The sequence below is a fragment of the Siniperca chuatsi genome, linkage group LG24 (assembly GCF_020085105.1).
Source record: "Siniperca chuatsi isolate FFG_IHB_CAS linkage group LG24, ASM2008510v1, whole genome shotgun sequence".
NCBI classification, from domain to species: Eukaryota; Metazoa; Chordata; class Actinopteri; order Centrarchiformes; family Sinipercidae; genus Siniperca; species Siniperca chuatsi.
The window spans coordinates 14466854-14483895 of NC_058065.1; the positions used below are offsets into that span (position 1 = coordinate 14466854).

At 41.9% G+C, this 17042-nt stretch overlaps 1 protein-coding gene across 4 annotated transcripts in view; it reads right to left on the minus strand.

Moving 5' to 3' along the window:
- xirp2a (xin actin binding repeat containing 2a) overlaps positions 1–17042 on the minus strand; it is a 59489-nt gene continuing 42447 nt past the window's right edge. For all 4 annotated transcript variants that reach the window (XM_044188272.1, XM_044188273.1, XM_044188274.1 and 1 more), the window contains 7 exons: positions 14712–14849; positions 12506–12592; positions 12188–12257; positions 11739–11842; positions 1843–11173; positions 102–235; positions 1–17 (listed from right to left, as the gene is read on the minus strand). In XM_044188272.1, coding sequence (XP_044044207.1) covers positions 141–235; positions 1843–11173; positions 11739–11842; positions 12188–12257; positions 12506–12592; positions 14712–14849 — 9825 coding nt within the window. In that variant the 3' untranslated portion in view covers positions 1–17; positions 102–140. The remainder of the gene's footprint in view (positions 18–101; positions 236–1842; positions 11174–11738; positions 11843–12187; positions 12258–12505; positions 12593–14711; positions 14850–17042) is intronic.

The window sequence follows — 17042 nt, forward strand, 5'->3', positions numbered from 1 at the left end:
AGGCATAGTTGCCGAGACTATCAAAAAAGGAAGACAACAAGAGGTTAAAGTAGTGCAAAGAAAAACAACAAAAATGCTTCTGATCTGTGAAATAGCTTCACCTTAGTTTGCCTCTGCAGTGTTCACAGCGAAAGCAGCTTTTATGGAAGTTTTGTTTGTCGGCAATCAGCGATTCCATGGGGTACACTCTCTTCCGACACACCCTGCACAGTTCGGACTCTGGAACTCGAATTTTCTGCAAAACATTTAGGTAACACTTTAATTTACAGGTTCATAATTTCCTTTAATTTCCTAGGAAGTTTCCTGGAAATAACCATGTAATTTGGTACAAATTATAGGCAAAATAACAACCTTTTTGACTTGTGACCACTTCAAATGAAGCAGAATGTGCTTGTGATGCCTCATCAGAAGTTATGGTCTTACAGTGTGGCCATAAGAGTGAGTTTCCCCTCATATATTGTATTATTTGATTTTTATGGGCCTAAAGAGATTGAAGTATCCAGTATTTAACAAGAGAATTATAACAAATAATTGTAGAAAAGAAAAAATAATAATACAGAATTTTGTACAACAGAAATTATATTTTGGCCTTTCTTATCCCTTTAACTATCTTGTGACAACAATGCAGTGTAAGAGTAGCCCAAGTACAAAAGTGACAAAAGTTACATTGCATCTATTGTAAAGTTAACATTAGCTACCATAAGCTACTGGTCATTCCAGACCATGTGAGGCTGTTCTGTAGCCACAAAACGTCTGAGCGTGTGGAACTGAGCAAGGGTGCTCCTTGTTGCTATTGAATTCTTTTTTCATTTTAGTAAGAGGAAGATTGTGATATTTATTCTTTAAAAGATTAGATAGTCTTAAGTCAGTGTACAGCAGGTCAGCTAAATAAGCAAAAGATATATGACTTTTTCTATAGGCATATTAATGTAAATTATTGCAAATGATCCCCAAAATTACAATTCAACATAGATGGATAACAAATGAATTAATATTTACTTTAAATAGAGTAATTCCTATTTTATCTATAATTACATATCAAATTGCATAGCTCTTTCCAGGAAATTGTTAAAACATTATTGGGAGATTCCCAAAAGGGTTACAAAAAGGACAAAACAAACTTTAATTTAACTGTGTTATAAGGGGTGACAAACAAAACAAAACTGCTATAACAGAGTGTATCAACACAGTGTGGATCCTTCTAGTTTCTAGGTGTTAGAAAATGCACTGTAGAAAAAGCTATTCTGTAATTAGTCAGCATTAGATTTGCAATTATTGTCTAAAATGGCTTGTCTTGAAGGATTGAGAGTGATTTTCCTAATTACTGCAAAAGCTTTGAAAATGTAATCACTTCAGTGTTTTCAAAAGTGACTTTTGGAATTCGCTTTATGAATATGGAATAAAAGGTTAAACCATATCTTCAACTGAAGAATAAAAATGAATTAAAAGTATTGTTTTCTTCTCGCTGGAGACATTTTAAGCAGTTCTCTGCTGTCTCACAGTGAAAACAGCATCACACACCCAGAAATATTAGTTCAATATGTTGCCGTCATTGCCAGCTTCACACTTCAGAGGCATGAATAAACACGACAAAGTGTAACCTGTGAATATTAAAATGTGTGAAACTGACAGCAAGCTGCTCCAAGCTTTAGTGTGAACGTTTCAAATAAAAGAAAACGCATCAAAGGAAATCACGTGACATAAATAACAGTGTCAAACCAATGTTAATGCTTCTTTTCTTTCCACACAATGCAGTAGATGCCTTAAACTTCTCACACACAAAGCATGTTAAACACACCGTCACGCCTGTTTAGTATCCTCATGCTGCACAGCTCGGTTTACCCGTCACGACAGTCTCCTGCTGGTGCGTTACAATCTGCGAAGTCCTCTGCTCCGTGACACTGAAACCCAGGTTCTGGAAAACTCCTTGGCTCTCAGCCCACGACTGCTGGAAGTTTCTCAGGAGTTCCTCGGTGGAGGCCTCAGGGGGCACGGCAACCGTTGGAACTGTGCCTCTCACCACGTCAGCGTAGGATGGAGGGTTACCACGGGTCAAGGATTCCCCAGAATGCATCTCACTCCTTGTCTCCCTTGTCATGTTTCCGAAGTCGTCAATGCTGCAGAATTGCTCAGTGACTGCTGTCATTTCAGAGTGACCCACCGCCTCAGAATAGGCTGATTCAGGTTCTCTTCTTTCTATTTGTTCTCTTAGCTCTCGGGCTGCCTGAGAACTATGCTCTCCTGTCTCAAACACATCCTTTATTGCTTTAACGTTGAATGTTGGGATTTCTTCAGTTCTTGGGGTATGTGGGTCAGCCTCTGCATCCTCTGTATCACTCTCCAGCCTCTCCGCGATGACAATAGGCTCTTTTCTGGTGTAGACTTTTGGTTGTGGAGATTCAAATCTGTTTACCAGCTTAGACAGGTCAACTCTTGGGAGATCCTCTTTCAGAAGGTCTATAGCCACAGCCTCTGTGCCTTCCTCAGTATCAGGTCCCAAACGTTCAGGGATATCGATGGGATCTCTCCGAATGTACGCCCTGGTCACCTCAGCCTTCTGCGCCTCCTCAAAGAAAGACTTTTTGTCCTTCACCGTCATCATGGAGTCCACCATTTCTGCGATATCCACCAATCCTTGCTGATTTCTCTCTATGAGGGTCTCCCTGTCGCTAAATGGGGATGATTGCTCTCTTTCAGCAGCAAAAAACTCTGGCACCGGCATGGGAGGCGGAGGGGTAATGCTGTGAGAAAGCTTCGAGGTGGTATCCCTCAGTTTCATCAGCTTCTCGGAGCGGCTCAGGGTGGGAGACGGTGTGGCCCTGCTGAAGGTAGATGTGGGTGTGTATGACTTGCGAGGAGGAGGCGGGGGTGTCCCGACTGATTTGTGAGGCGGAGGAGAAGGGGTCACTCTGAGTGGCGAGTCTATCCTCCTTGACTCAATACTAATAAAAGTGGGTGATGGAGTGCGGATGCTTGTTAACGGGGAGGACGCTTTCGGATTACCCACTTCACTCAGCTCCTGATGCACTTTGCTCTCTTGAAGTGACCTTTTCTCCTCCACCACCTTTTTTTCAGTTTTGGATGAGCCGATACTGATCTTTGATATCTTTGCAGTTGCTCCACTGAAGACTTTCTTGTCTGGTTTTGGAAACACCAGCGGTGGTGCCTGCGGTTCTTTTTCTTTTTCCTGCTTTTCCACGGCTGTCAACTTTTCCTCCAAAAATGTGAGCTTTGCTTGAAAAATATTTTTCACGTAGACCATCATCTCTTTCAACTTTTTCTTACTTTGCTGTTTAGCAATTTCACTTAAATTCTTTTTTTCATCCAAGCCCATCACCCAGTCGGGGAGTTCGCTTATAATCATCCTGACAGCGTTGGAGTCTATTTTACTTGGTGTGCCCTCAAGCTCTTTTATTTGAGCGAGCAGCTTCTGCATTACATTACATTTCTCTAAATCTGTGATTTTTTCTGAATTAGCTTCGTCTTTATGGGCAATTTTGCCTGTCCCTTTCACAGACACATCCTTAGACTCACCTTTTGACTTGGCTGCTTTTATCTGCATTTCATTTGTTTCTGCTGCTTGTAGCTTTATTTGCTGCTGATGCTTTTGCATCTGTGCAGCCTCTTGCCTCTGAAGGCTTTGCTGTACCACACTCTCAGTCACAACCACCTCCTCGTGTCTTTGAATGTGCTCTGCCTTCATGCTCTGCTGACTGTGGGAGACAGATACATGGCCTTGTCCTTGATGAGTTGCTGCAGATGTTATCTTAGCTACCTTAGGCATTAAAACAGTAACTGATGGTGACAGCTTTACTTCAGTGTCATTCTTTTGCACCTGCTTTCCCTTTTTCATATGAACCTCCACTTCAACTTCCTTTATAGGTGGGGTCACCTGACTTTTCTTCTCCTTTACTTTCATTTCGGTTTTCATCTCGGTTCTTGCTAACGTCAGCTGGTTGCTTTCCTGATTCACTTTTGTTTCACTTGTCTGTGACACGTTACATTTCTCTTGCTGTAAATGCATTTTACTTTTCATTGCTTCCTTTTGTCCCAAACTGTCACATTTCTCCTCTTTCTTCTCTGTTGGCATCTTAAAGGTTTTCACCTTGAAACTTGGAGTTGCCTTTGGAATTTTAGTGAGTTGAGAGGGACTCATTTTTCCATCCTGTGTCAGAGGCACATTAATATTCTTTATATCTTCAGCTTTCAATGTGACCGCAGTCTGGCTTTGAAGATTTACATTTTCCTGGACAGCACTCTGTGTGGCAGACCTGGTGCTGGATTTCTTAATAAACTGCTGCTGCTCCGTGACTGAAGAAGTGACCACATTTGAACATGACTGGACTTCAATATTTGAGGCCTCACAATGAGACTGAGAAACAGAAACAGTCTGATTCTTGGGTGCGGTTTGACTCTTTTTAATGACATCAGCTGAGGCAAGTATTTTTTCTGATGAGTGCTCACTGGCAACATGCTTTTTATCTAAGGACACATTTGAAGATCCAGGGGCTGATTTCTTATTTACCACTGAGATCAATGGCTTGCTCAAAGGGATCTGGGAATGGGCTTTCTTGGCAGGTGAATCTTGTGCCGATATTACTTCTTTGGAAACAGTCTTAGTTTCTTTGGTCTTTGCTTTTGTCGTTTCTGTGGCCACTTCTTTCTCAATGTTCTGTGCTGTAGAAAGCTCAGCACTGGCAGTAGAGGAGGATATATCAATTGGTGGCGAAATGGGAGTTGTGACTTTACTCCTCTCTGTTTCCTCTTTTTCCATCCTTTGTTGGCGAAACCTTTCCTCTGCAAGCATGAGAGGAGTTTTAAATTTGCGAACATAAGGTCTGGACTTTGACGCTGGAGTGGGTTCAGGAGGTGGAGGCAGTTTAATCGGAGGGACAGACACTTTTTTAGGTGGCTGTGGACTTTCTTTTTGCATTGGTTTCAGAGCTGGGATGCTTGATATTTTTGTTGTTGACACTGCTGTTAATTCAGACTGAATCTGCTTGCTTGTTTTAATCTGTTGGGTTGTTTCCTTTTTCACCTCCTGAACTTTAGCTTCTTTTTCAGAGTCTGTTGACACTGTTGTTTCTTGATCAGGAAGGAGCTGAGGTGGAGGTGGAGGTGGAGGTGGAGGTGGAGGCGTTGGAGAAGTTGGCTGCTTTTTCTGCCATTTGGGTTTAACATGTATGGGCTGCTTCTGTGTTTCTGGTTGCTTGGGCACTTTGAATAAAGGCTTGCCGATGGGTTTCCCCAGTTTTGCAGGGGGAGGCTGGGGCATTGCATTGAGCTCTTGCTGTGAGGGAGGTGGAGGAAGAAAATCTGGTCCACCCACAGAGGGCGGAGGTGGAGGAGGTGGAGGAGGAGGGAAAAATTCAGGCTCAGACTTTATGCATTCCATGGGAGGCGGAGGTGGTGGAGGTGGGAGGTCGCTGTCCTGCCTCATGATAGAAGGCTGGGATGTGGAGGATGCTGGGCTCTCCAGCACTGGCGATGGCGGTGGAGGGAGGGAGAGCTCAGACTCTGAGGGTGGAGGTGGTGAAGAGGGAGGAGGGGGGAAGTGAATCTCTGGCTTCATCTTTTTGATCACACCTTTCCCTCTCATGTCAAGGTTATGGTAATCACTCTTCATACTTTTGATGTTCTGCTTTTGTGTGAGAGCCTTATTCTCTGTTTGCTTTTGAGATGTTGACATTTGCTCTGATACCATTACATTTTGCTTATGCATGACAGTTTTCTGCATCATTGTAGTCTGCACCTGTTTGATTGTCTTTGTTTCACATATTTGCTTGTTTGAAATATTTGTCTGTGATGTGTTTTGCACCTCTTTCATCACATTCACATCAGTTGCTTTAGTCTCTGTTTGATCATTATTAGTCATTTGTTTATTCTTTATCATAATAGGCGTAGGAGCTTGTATTTTCTGTGGGGGGAGTGCTTTCTGTTTCTGTTCTTTTATGCTCTTCTGTTGAGAGGCCCCAGTAGTGTCTGTTTTGGCTACAGTAACAGAGTGGTCCTCTTGGGTTATTACCTGTGTTTTCACAGATTTGCTTTCGTGGTGCCTCTGTGTGTGCTTCTGTGACTCACCGCTCTGAGAAAGGTTTTTCACAGCGGGGGCTGGATTGACTGCTACACTCTCACTCTTAGCTTGTATGCATTCATGCTCCACTTGCTTTACAGTTAATGGATTTTTCACGGGCACTTTTGCTTTCTTGGGGGGATACATACGTTTTGGATTTGAATACTGTTTTCTTTGCATGAGACACTGAATTGCCCCTTGAACATCCCCTCTTACTACCTCCTCTTTTTCCACCAGTGTTGTCTCCTGTCCTTCATAAAGAGATTTTATGGATGTTTTCACATCTCCTTCAATGCTCCCCCTGCGCTGCATTCTAGGAGACGTTGTTGGCTCTAGCAAGAGCTGGATAGTGGCTTTAACATCCCCTTGTTCGCTCACTTGATGCTGGTATATCTTTTTCTCGCTCGATGCCTCGTGTAAACTTTGCATGGCAGTGTGGATGTCTCCTTTGACAATCTCCTCTTTTTCAACCTCTTTCATAGCTTGCTTTGCTTCCTCCAGGGACTTCAGGGTCCCTTTGATATCACCTGGCACTAAATCTTCAACAGTCGCTTCCGTATTGGTGGTTGCAGATTTCTCCAGTGACTCAAGAGCACCTCTGATGTCTCCCCGGACGATTTCGGGCTTTTCTATTTCTTTGGCTTGATGCTGGGCCTCCTCTAGAGACCTCAAAGTAGTGGTTATGTCTCCCTTTACCACCTCCTCTTTCTCGATTACCACTTTCTGATTGATGGCTTGGGTCAGTGAATCCAGTGCTGCACTAAGGTCACCTTTAACAATGTCCTTTTTCTCTAGGTTTCTGTAGCCAACAGTAGGCTCTGTCATAAAGACTTTAACAGTACTGTGTACGTCACCAGGAACTATATCATCCTCTGCCACTGTGCGACCAATCTGCTGCTGATTCTTCCGCAGCAAGATTTTGGTCTCTTCAATGTCACCACCTATGATACGCTCCTTTTCCACCTCTTCCTGGGCTTCATCAGGTTCGAACTGAAGCTGCTTCAGGTAATCCAAGGCTCCTGACTCAATGCATGTGGAGTAAAAGCTGACATTACCCCTTTCCGTGTCTCCGACCCTTATCTTTTTAGAGTCTTCTCCTCCTGAGTTGGAGAGAAGACGATGAAGGGTTCTGCTTACGTTACCTTGAATGACATCCTCTTTCTCCATGCTAGCCCTCTCCCCTTTATTCAAGAGGGAATAGATAGTCATCCTCACGTCTCCTTTCTCATCTTCTTGAATCAGAATGCCACGCTTGGAGGAGCCCTCGTTCTTGAGCAGATTGCTTATGGCCTCTTGAATGTCACCGCGGATAATTTCCTCTTTCTCAACATTGATTCCCCTTTCCTGGTTGAATAGCTGCTTCACTGTGGTGTTGATGTTGCCCCGCTCCTCCTTGTCAACAGTTATCCCTCTTTCAGTGGTCTCCCTGCGGTTCAGGAGGTTCATCATTATGTTGCTCAGATCCCCTCTGATAATCTCTTCTTTTTGGATTTGTGGAGCCTCCTGGTTCATGAGTTTATACTTTGCCATGCGGACATCACCGATTTCATCTGCCTCAATAAGGACACCTTGTGAGTCCACCATTTTCTGACAGTAAAGCTCCTCAAGTGTCTCTTTGATGCTTTTACCTATTATTTCTTTCTTTTCCATGCTGCTCTCGTTGAATTCATGGAATGGAGTGGTTTCAAATAGCCATGTTGTCGTCTTCACATCGGCCTGTGGGATTTCCTCCTTCGTGACAACAAGCTCTGTGCCATCAGTCTCTTTGATACTGTCAAGGGGCTGCTTCTCAAAGAGCCACACAGACTGTTTGACATCCCCTTTCATTACTTCTTCTTTTATCACTCTCTCCATGCCATCATACTCGGCGCCTTCTCCGCGGATCTCATCAATTGTGCGCGTTTCAAACATCCATGTGGCAGATCTGACATCGCCTTTTTGGATTTCACTCACGCTAACAGTTCTGATGTACTTTTGAGACAACTCGTCAGTCTCAAAACGCTGCATGTTTGTCTTCACATCACCGCCTTGGATATCTGCAACTGTTTTCGATCTTACTTTTATTTCCTCTGTAATTTCATCCAGAGGTTGCGTTTCAAACTTCCACCTTGCAGAGCTAACGTCTCCTTTGTTGATGCCTTCCTCAGTCACAGCTTTAATGACATAGACCTCCTCTGAATCTCTGATTGAATCCAGAGGCTTTGTCTCAAACAGCCATCGGGCCCCCACCACATCTCCTCTCATGATTTCTTCCTTGGTAACTGTAGTTACTTCATGGTAATGGCCCTCTTTGTCACAGATAGCATACAGTGGCTGAGTTTCAAACATCATGGTGTAATTTTTCACATCTCCCCTCTCTATTTCATCTCTAAAGATACTAGTGAGTTTTGAAATATCAGTCTCAGTGGATTCCTCTTTAATTTGATCCAGTGAGTATGTCTCAAAAATGAAGCGGCCTTTGTCAACGTCACCTCCCTGAACATCAGTCACAGTGCGAATTTCCCTCATCTCAGTGGAATCATCACGGATGACATCGATCGGCTGATTCTCAAACATCCAGGTACAGTTGACCACGTTTCCCCTCTGGATGTCCTCAGCCTGCTGCGTTTTCAACCTCTGCATTGTTTCCTCAGAGGTGGAGCTCATAATGTCAGAGGAGCGATTCTCAAAGATGTACTTCATCCTGGAAACATCGCCTGACTGGATGTCAATTTCCGTAACCCTCCTGAAAGAACTGCTGTCCTCACCTGTGATATTTTCGAGGTTCTCGGTTTCAAAGAGGAAGCGGGCCAGTCGCACATCTTTTCCTTGGATGTCCTCTTGCTTTACAGTACAGGTTTTCAGAATGGTCTCAGACTCAGACTCTGTATGATCGCGTATGTTGTCAAGTGTCTGGGTCTCAAAGAGCCAAGTGCATGTTTTGACATCACCTTTTTGCACTTCCTCAACATCAACCTCGCTTTTTTCCGCTTTTTCATACAGAACATCCATTGGTTGAGTCTCAAATAGCCACCTACAAGTCTTAACATCCCCTTTCTCAATTTCAATACCTTCCTTAGTTTTATGCTCTTCATCCTCAAAATTACTGAAAAATTTAATAGCATCAAGCTGTTGAGTTTCAAACAACCACTTGGCTGTTTTGACATCCCCTGACTCGATCTCCTGTTTGGATATACCTTTTATGATCTGAAACTTATTGATGCTTTCATCAAACTCATCAATAGGACGTGTTTCAAACATCCATCTGCAGCTGCGCACGTCTCCCTTCACAATCTCCTCACGTCTCACAGTCCTCACCTCATGATAATGGCCTGAGCTGTCTTGCATAGCATACATAGGGGTAGATTCAAAAAGAACTCTGTTGGATTTGACGGATCCACTTGTGACACCTTCAACTTGAATTTTCTGTGTTCCTTCACACTTACTTAAATCCATACTTTCAAACCTTTCTTTATAGTTTGTCACATCTCCTTTGTCAAGAGCTTCAATGTTCACAGTTCTTGTAATTTCCTTCTTCTCCTCCCTTATATTCTCCAATGGCTGGCTTTCAAAGAGCCACTTCTGATGCCTCACGTCACCCTTTTCTTCTTCAGATGCAACCATTTTCTTAAGTTTTCCCACTTCGAGCAATTCTTTCAGATTTTCCATGGGTACTGTTTCAAACAGATGTTTTGCTGATCGAACATCACCTCCTACAATCTCCTCTGAAGGTAAAGGTCTGGCATTGGCATTGTCTTTCAGAGTATCCATAGGCTGAGTTTCAAAAACCAAACAGTGCTTCCTCACATCAGCACCAATTATTTCTTCCTTTTGCATCCTGGAATTCTCCCATTCCTCATCCTTAATAGTGTCAAGAGTCTTTGTTTCAAAAAGCCATGTACCTTTGTTCACACCACCTTGAATGTTGTCCTCCATGGAAATACCACATATCAGCTTTACCTTTGCAGGGTCTTGATTTATCATATCCAGGGGCTGGGTTTCAAACATCCAGCGTGATGTCTTGACATCTCCTTTCTCAGTCTCCTCCCTGCGTATGGTGGTGATCTCCAGCATCTCTCCCAAATCTCCCCTGATCACACACATGGGCTGGGTCTCAAACATACGAGTGGTTGTCTTCACATCCCCTTTGATCTCTTCCAGTTCAGACTTCAGGTTCAGGAAGTGGCTCTCCGCAATGGTTTCTGTTTTACCCAGGGAATCCAGATGCTGGGTCTCAAAAAGATATCTAGCAGTTTTCACATCTCCGCCGCTGATGTCTTTGCTGACAGCATCTGTCTCCTGCTCATCTTCTTGGTAGATCTTATTCAGACAATCGAGTGGCTGTGTCTCAAAAAGCCATGTAGCAGTGCGGACATCTCCTCGTGCGAGATCGGTTGATTTTTGTGACCGCTCAGTTGAATCAGGAGTCTCTGTCCCCAGAGCATCCATGGGCTGAGTCTCAAACATCCAAGCTGTGTATCTGACATCTTTGCCAGCAATGATTTCCTGCTGGGCAATATTCCTCACCTCATTCTCATCTGGGGTTTCATCTTTGATCGTATCCAGTGGCTTGTTTTCGAACATCCAGCGCATGGACTGCACTTCGCCTTTAAGGATCTCATCCCATTCCAGGTCCTCTCCATCAGGGCTCGAACACTTACTCGGGCTGTTGCCGTCATTTTCAAACATATAGCATGCCTGTTGGACATCTCCCATCATTTCCTCGCTTTCCAATTTCTTCTTTTCTGCTTCAGTAAGCTGACTCAAGAAGTCTGCTTCCAGGTTCTTTCGGACCTCTGGATGAATGTGTTTGTAGAGGCGCTTCAGTTCAGCCATACTCTTGTGTTTAAAGTACTGCTCCTTACTAACAGTGTGCTTATTTTGGGAGGCTGGCTCTTGTTGCTGGGAAGAGATGTACTCAGGGATTTCCTGTAATACCGGCAGGTTCGAGGGCGGGGGAGGGAAATGGTCTGTCATCTCATAAGCCACTGACGAGGCAGACGCTACTGATGAGGCAGTGGCAGTCTTTAAGGTGGAGGAAGTGTCATAGCTTGTCATGGCTGAAGCTTTTGAAGACTGATTTACTGGTGCCCATTGAAAATGGTTGAAATCCACATCAACCTATAAGTGGTTTTGGTTAAGTAGAAAGGGACAGTGAGGGTTGTGTGGAAGTTAGAAAAGTAGTACAGAGTAATTTAGAAAATAAAGTATCAACTTTCAACCTAAAATAATGAATGAAATAACATTTCTACATTTCTTCATGGTATCTTTTATGATTTGTACAGCTAAATCAAATTCCTTTCCAAAGCTAGAAGCAAAAGCTCCAACCTTATTTGGAAATGCACAAATGCAGACACATCCCGAGTCTGTCAAACCTAGATATTTTCAGTTATGCATGTTCCTAATTACTGACTTGATTGAAATATTTATTGAAGATCACTTTAACATCAGACAGTAATGTGAGTTCTTGTTTTAGTCCGGGGTTTCCTTTTAACACTGTGAAAAAGTTTCAGACTTTGGCTGTGTAATGACATGAGTTCTTTTATCCAATCCAATTTATTCTCCATCAACTCATGGCATGCACAATTTCCTGTTGATGATTTCATGATGTGGCCGCATCTTCATACTGATACCTCATAAAAAACACAAACTATCATCTATTTAGATAAACAGACAGCATCATTACCTTAATTTCCTTGGCTGGTGCAGCTTCCTCAATCGTTTTTTCATACTGCTGCTTCAAAGCCTGAGTGGAAACCTTTGGTAGGTCCTCTCCTCCGACGAGCATAACTGAATTAGACACAAGAAGAAGGCTGCCTCATTAAGTCATTCGCAGTGAGGGAGCTCAGGGGGATTGGAAAGAGAAATAAATCATTTCATTAAAAACCTGAGTAGTTTTCATTTTCTGAAACCATGCAGCGGTGATTGCCCAATTTCCACTTTCCAATATTTTACCTTCCTGACTTTGCCCTGATTAGATTTGCTGCTATGCACTGAATAGAAAATCATCTGCAGTCATTTTCATAGCTCATCCCTTATTCAGCAGTAGTGGGAACAATCATTAATATACAGGACACAAGCAGTGCTGTGATAAAAACGTGCAAATTACAATATAAAAGGCATGAGCAGAATAACCTGTTTCATTGTAATGGTTCCCGTAACTGGCGGCCACATTGTTATGGTGGACTCTTTCATCATGGATCACCTGTGAAAAGATGGTGGCAAATCATTAGTATACTGGCAACTCCACTGTAGCCTCCTACTGTTTTCAATCAGTTTGAAGGGAAAGGCTTAGCATAAGGCAAATTTATATATAGGGCACATACAGTAAAGTGCAATTGAAAGAACTCAACTGAAATAACCAAAGAACTGACAGGCCGTTTATTGGCAGCCTGTCAGTGGTAAGATGCTACCATACAGCTGGTGACAAATGGTAAGTGTAACAGCCAGTACCTCTTGTTGACTGTGAGAGAGGGTTGTGGTGGGGACGACCTCTCTGGCACTGCTTCTCACTGTCACCTCTGAGGAACTCGACATCTCCTGTCAAACACAGAGAAATGGGAATGTGGAATCCCTCCCCTTACATTGACAACACATGCACACAACTCACACATATCCCCCCACCCAGGAATGCACGTACAGCGCACAAATGGCCGCACACACAAAGACAGACACAGACATGCCATGGTTTTATCACCTCATGACTGCGAGCTGTAAGAAACAGCGGGAGAGTAAGTAATTCTTATATTGTGAAACTTAATAAAAACCCCTTTGTGGCCAGTAACAAATGTTTCCCATTACAGAGCTGCTTCCTAGGGAACTACTAAGTTTAAATTCCACTAAAGGAGTTCAGTGTTGGAGAGAAAAAGCAATAGATTACAAAAACTGTGCAAAACTGCATCAGCCATTTCCTCCAGTGAGATTCATGCAACTTGAAAGAGGGGAAAGAGAAATATGATATTTGAGCTTGTATCCTCTGCCGTTAACATGAAAGATACATGGAGGGTGGGGGTGCTCTGTACTTCTGAAACCACTTATGTCAGAATAATAATATCTTTTCTGATGTACAACCAGTTTTTAAAAGAGAGCTTGGATATTTCACCTCCGAAGAAAACTTGAGCGGAAAGTGGTTTGCTGTTGCAGCACAGAAGCAATAACTCGATCAAACAGACTCTTCACAGACCCCTCACAAACCCCTATGTAAAATTTAGCATTCAGCAAGGTCCTTGTGTGCTCGATGAATCCACTCTGCTTCCCGCCTGAATGAGCAGATGGGGAGAATGCATGGAGCAGTGGAATTGACCTTACTTCACTGAGATCCGGCCCCGTCCCAGGCTGCTAACGTGTTCTGGCATTTTCCTCACGCATTGGATGACAGTGTCACATAGACAAGCAAAGTTCAGGGTGCGTTCTTTGATTTGACCTACAAGAATGCCTCGGAGACGCAGCCATAGCAGCCAAGTTTTTCCAATAAAGAGCTACAGTAGAATGTAAATCATTCAGTGGCATTCATATGTTTCTCACTTTACACAGAGCTTGTGAAAAGAAAGGACAGCAGTACTCTGTCTTCCAAGGTCAGTTGACTTCATAAAGGAGGAAGAAAAATGGCCCTTTCGTCTGTTATCATCACTATCTAACAATTCATTGTCTATGGAGAAGTTGCATATTCAATACCTGATGATATTCTCACATATATACTCCGACTTCAGTTCTTTCCATACTCTGGCTTTATATGAATGTTGTTAACAGTATGTGCAGATTTCTTTAACTATTGTTAAAGTTTTGATTTTAGCTAAAGGAGTCCTTATTTAACAATGAACTTGTGTTACAAGTGTAACCTTAACCCAAACCTTAAAGGGATAGTTTGACATTTTGGGAAATACACTTATTTGCTTTCTTGCCGAGAGTTAGATGAGAAGAGTGATACCACTCTCATGGCTGTATGCTAAATATGAAGCTACAGCTAGCAGACAATTAGCTTAGCTTAACACAAAGGCTGGAAGTAGGGAGAAACAGCTGACTAACTAGGAAAAAAATTGCCTACCAGCAACTCTAAAGCTCAATAATGAAGTTATATCTTGTGTATTATATCTTCTTTATGCTAAGCTAAGCTACCCGTCTCCTAGCTTTAGCTTCATATTTATTGTAAAGACATGTACTCATTCAGAGCCACATTTACTTTGCTGCGGACAAACAGCTTTTGGTGTTGGTATGTGGAGTCGCACTGACCTTTGGGGTCGAAGCCAATGGCGGGAAAACTACGATTGCACTACGATTAAAGATGGAGGACAAACTAAATACTAAGTACTACTTCTGAATGAAACTGTACAATAACAAATCATGATTAGATTAAGACCAAACTGAAAACATTTGCTGGGTGAAATATCAGCCTTTAGATTTATTTACAAGGTCTGTTACAAGTCTCTGTAGTGATCAAACTACTGTTAACAACGTTCGCATTCGTTCTCAAAATGTCAAGCTATTCCTTTAAAAGTTCTCACCATTTCATGTGACTAACATGTAGAAATACTATGTCCCATTCCAGCTATTGTCACATACATCAATCTACTTTAGGGTATAGAAATATACATCACTTCATGCTCATTGCAGAAGATGTTTAGAAAAACTTGTTTAGCAGTGACCATGATTACATCCTCACCTGGACAGATCTCTGCTCAAAATGGATCTGGGTGACGCTGGACTGAGAGGACGAAGAGGCAAACTCCTGTTTCTCAAACTGTCTCTTCACGCTGGCCAGGCCACCAGGCAGCGAACAAGCCTCCGACTCATCCATTATCTGTCAGCATAAAACAGATAACATAAAATACACCAGAAAACCCATCTGTATGCGTATTATATATTAAACACACTGTAAACCTACAGTTTATATTAGATTGGGATATGATATGGATATATATAGATATGAGATTGGATTTGACCTTGGTGAACCTGTTTCTGCTCTCATTGATTGTGTATACGTTATATATTCACATATGCTAATATGAAAGTGAATGCAAACACTTTAAGGCATTATGCTAATACTTTTAGAAGAATCAACAGTGTTGATGTTCTTTTAAACATGACATGATTGCTGTCATTTTAAAACATTAACAATGGAGACAAGATGGTTCCTATATGATTGTCTAGGTGGTGTAAAAAGCAAAAGGTAATTTGCTGCAGCTAATACCTTTAATAATACTGAGAGACAAGATATAAGTGAAACGCAAACAGGGCAAAGTTACATCTGTGTGATACAACTAGCTGAAAAGAAATAAAACCTAAATTAAAGTAACTGAGTTGTTTTTTGTGTTTATTTCTGGCAGAAATTTCAGAAATAACAAAGATGGCAGGCATCCAACTTTAATGGATTTACTTTTCCCATAACTATCCTGCAACAGAGAGTGAAGCATCAATAGAAAACTTAGTTTTTCAGATTAGTCAGTTTAATGGAACAAAAAAGCTTTTTAATACTCTTTACTGAGCTACGGAAGGAATTACTCTTCAAAGCTGGAAAATACAAAAGCCTGGTTTCTTTCCAAAGATGAGGAGGAGGAGAGAGGAAGACTTTCTAAATCTCATCAGTGAGGAGAATGCAATCCTCACCGTATGAGATCTGGGCAAGAATGCACATTGACTATTTGATACAATAAACTCCTTTTGGGGTTGTCAATTACTTTCCTAATAAAACATTTATATGTAGGCTTCTGCATATATAGCTTCTTGGAAACTGCAATATATATGAGAGTTTCCAAGCTTGTGTATGTGTTGATATGTGTGAGAGTTTATGTTGAACGCACACACCCGTCACCTTTCCTTTTTAATGTAAATGAGGGGTACAATGCAATTTGCAAGTTATTGCAGAGGCGTGTAGGTCAGTGACATTTTATGACGGCACCATGATATCAATATTTTACTACTTCAGGATACAATATCACCATTGATGTGGCATGAAATCAACATATCTCATTTAAAATGATTGTCATAGACATAATGTCCACTTGAACGTGCATTCAGGCAGGGAATCTAACCAGAATCCAAAATGACGATCTCTTTTTCATTTGTGTACAATAGAATCTCTTCTTTTGGTCTTACTCACTTGATTGTTTGCAATAATGTGAATAATTACAAGTTAGATGAGTTAGATGATAAAAAAATTAATACCCCTCTTATATCTGTACGGAGACAGTTATCTTAGATTAGCGATTAGATTAACCGAAACGTTAATCTATCTGTGAGGGCCTTAACATAACCATTAATCACCAAAAGTCTAATCATGCTTTAGTTGTGAATATTGTATTGCAAGAGCAGATATCATAGGTAAAACAAATTAAAAATATGTTCTTGCTGAATGTTTTGCTGATACGATCAGTATCAACATTTTGTGACTTTGCAGAAACGTTCATCTAACACATTTGCACAAAACGTTTTTGCTGTTGCAAATTAGTAGTATATACTGTATATGTCCAGTCATTTGTAGGAGACAGGGTTTCTGGATGATAGACTGGACTGAAAGGTGTCCATCAAGAGTTCTGCTATCTTGTCACGTGTGCGTCGACATGCAGATAACAGCTGCAAAGGTATAGAGGAAAAACAAGATTCCTAAGCACATTCCCTCTGGCAACGCGCACACACACACACACACACACACACACACACACACACACACACACACACACATCCACATTCAGCTGTCAGTATCAACTGAAGTTGGGGCGGTTGTAGCGCTGCCACACCGGCAATCACTGAAGTGAAGTGCAAGAGGATCATTCAGTGCTGTTTGAGGCTGCTGTTTGGGAACAGTTATCTCTTATCTATTGGTATTGTTATACTATCAATAAAAGAATATAGAGGATTTATTGAACTTGTCCCATGGTTGTAATTTTAATGAAAATTATGTGTTACAGCTATTTATAAAAAACAACAAGCCACTTGAGGCAGTGGTTTACTGTGGTGTTAGTGCAGCTAGAAAAGCACTCTGTGTTATGTTAAC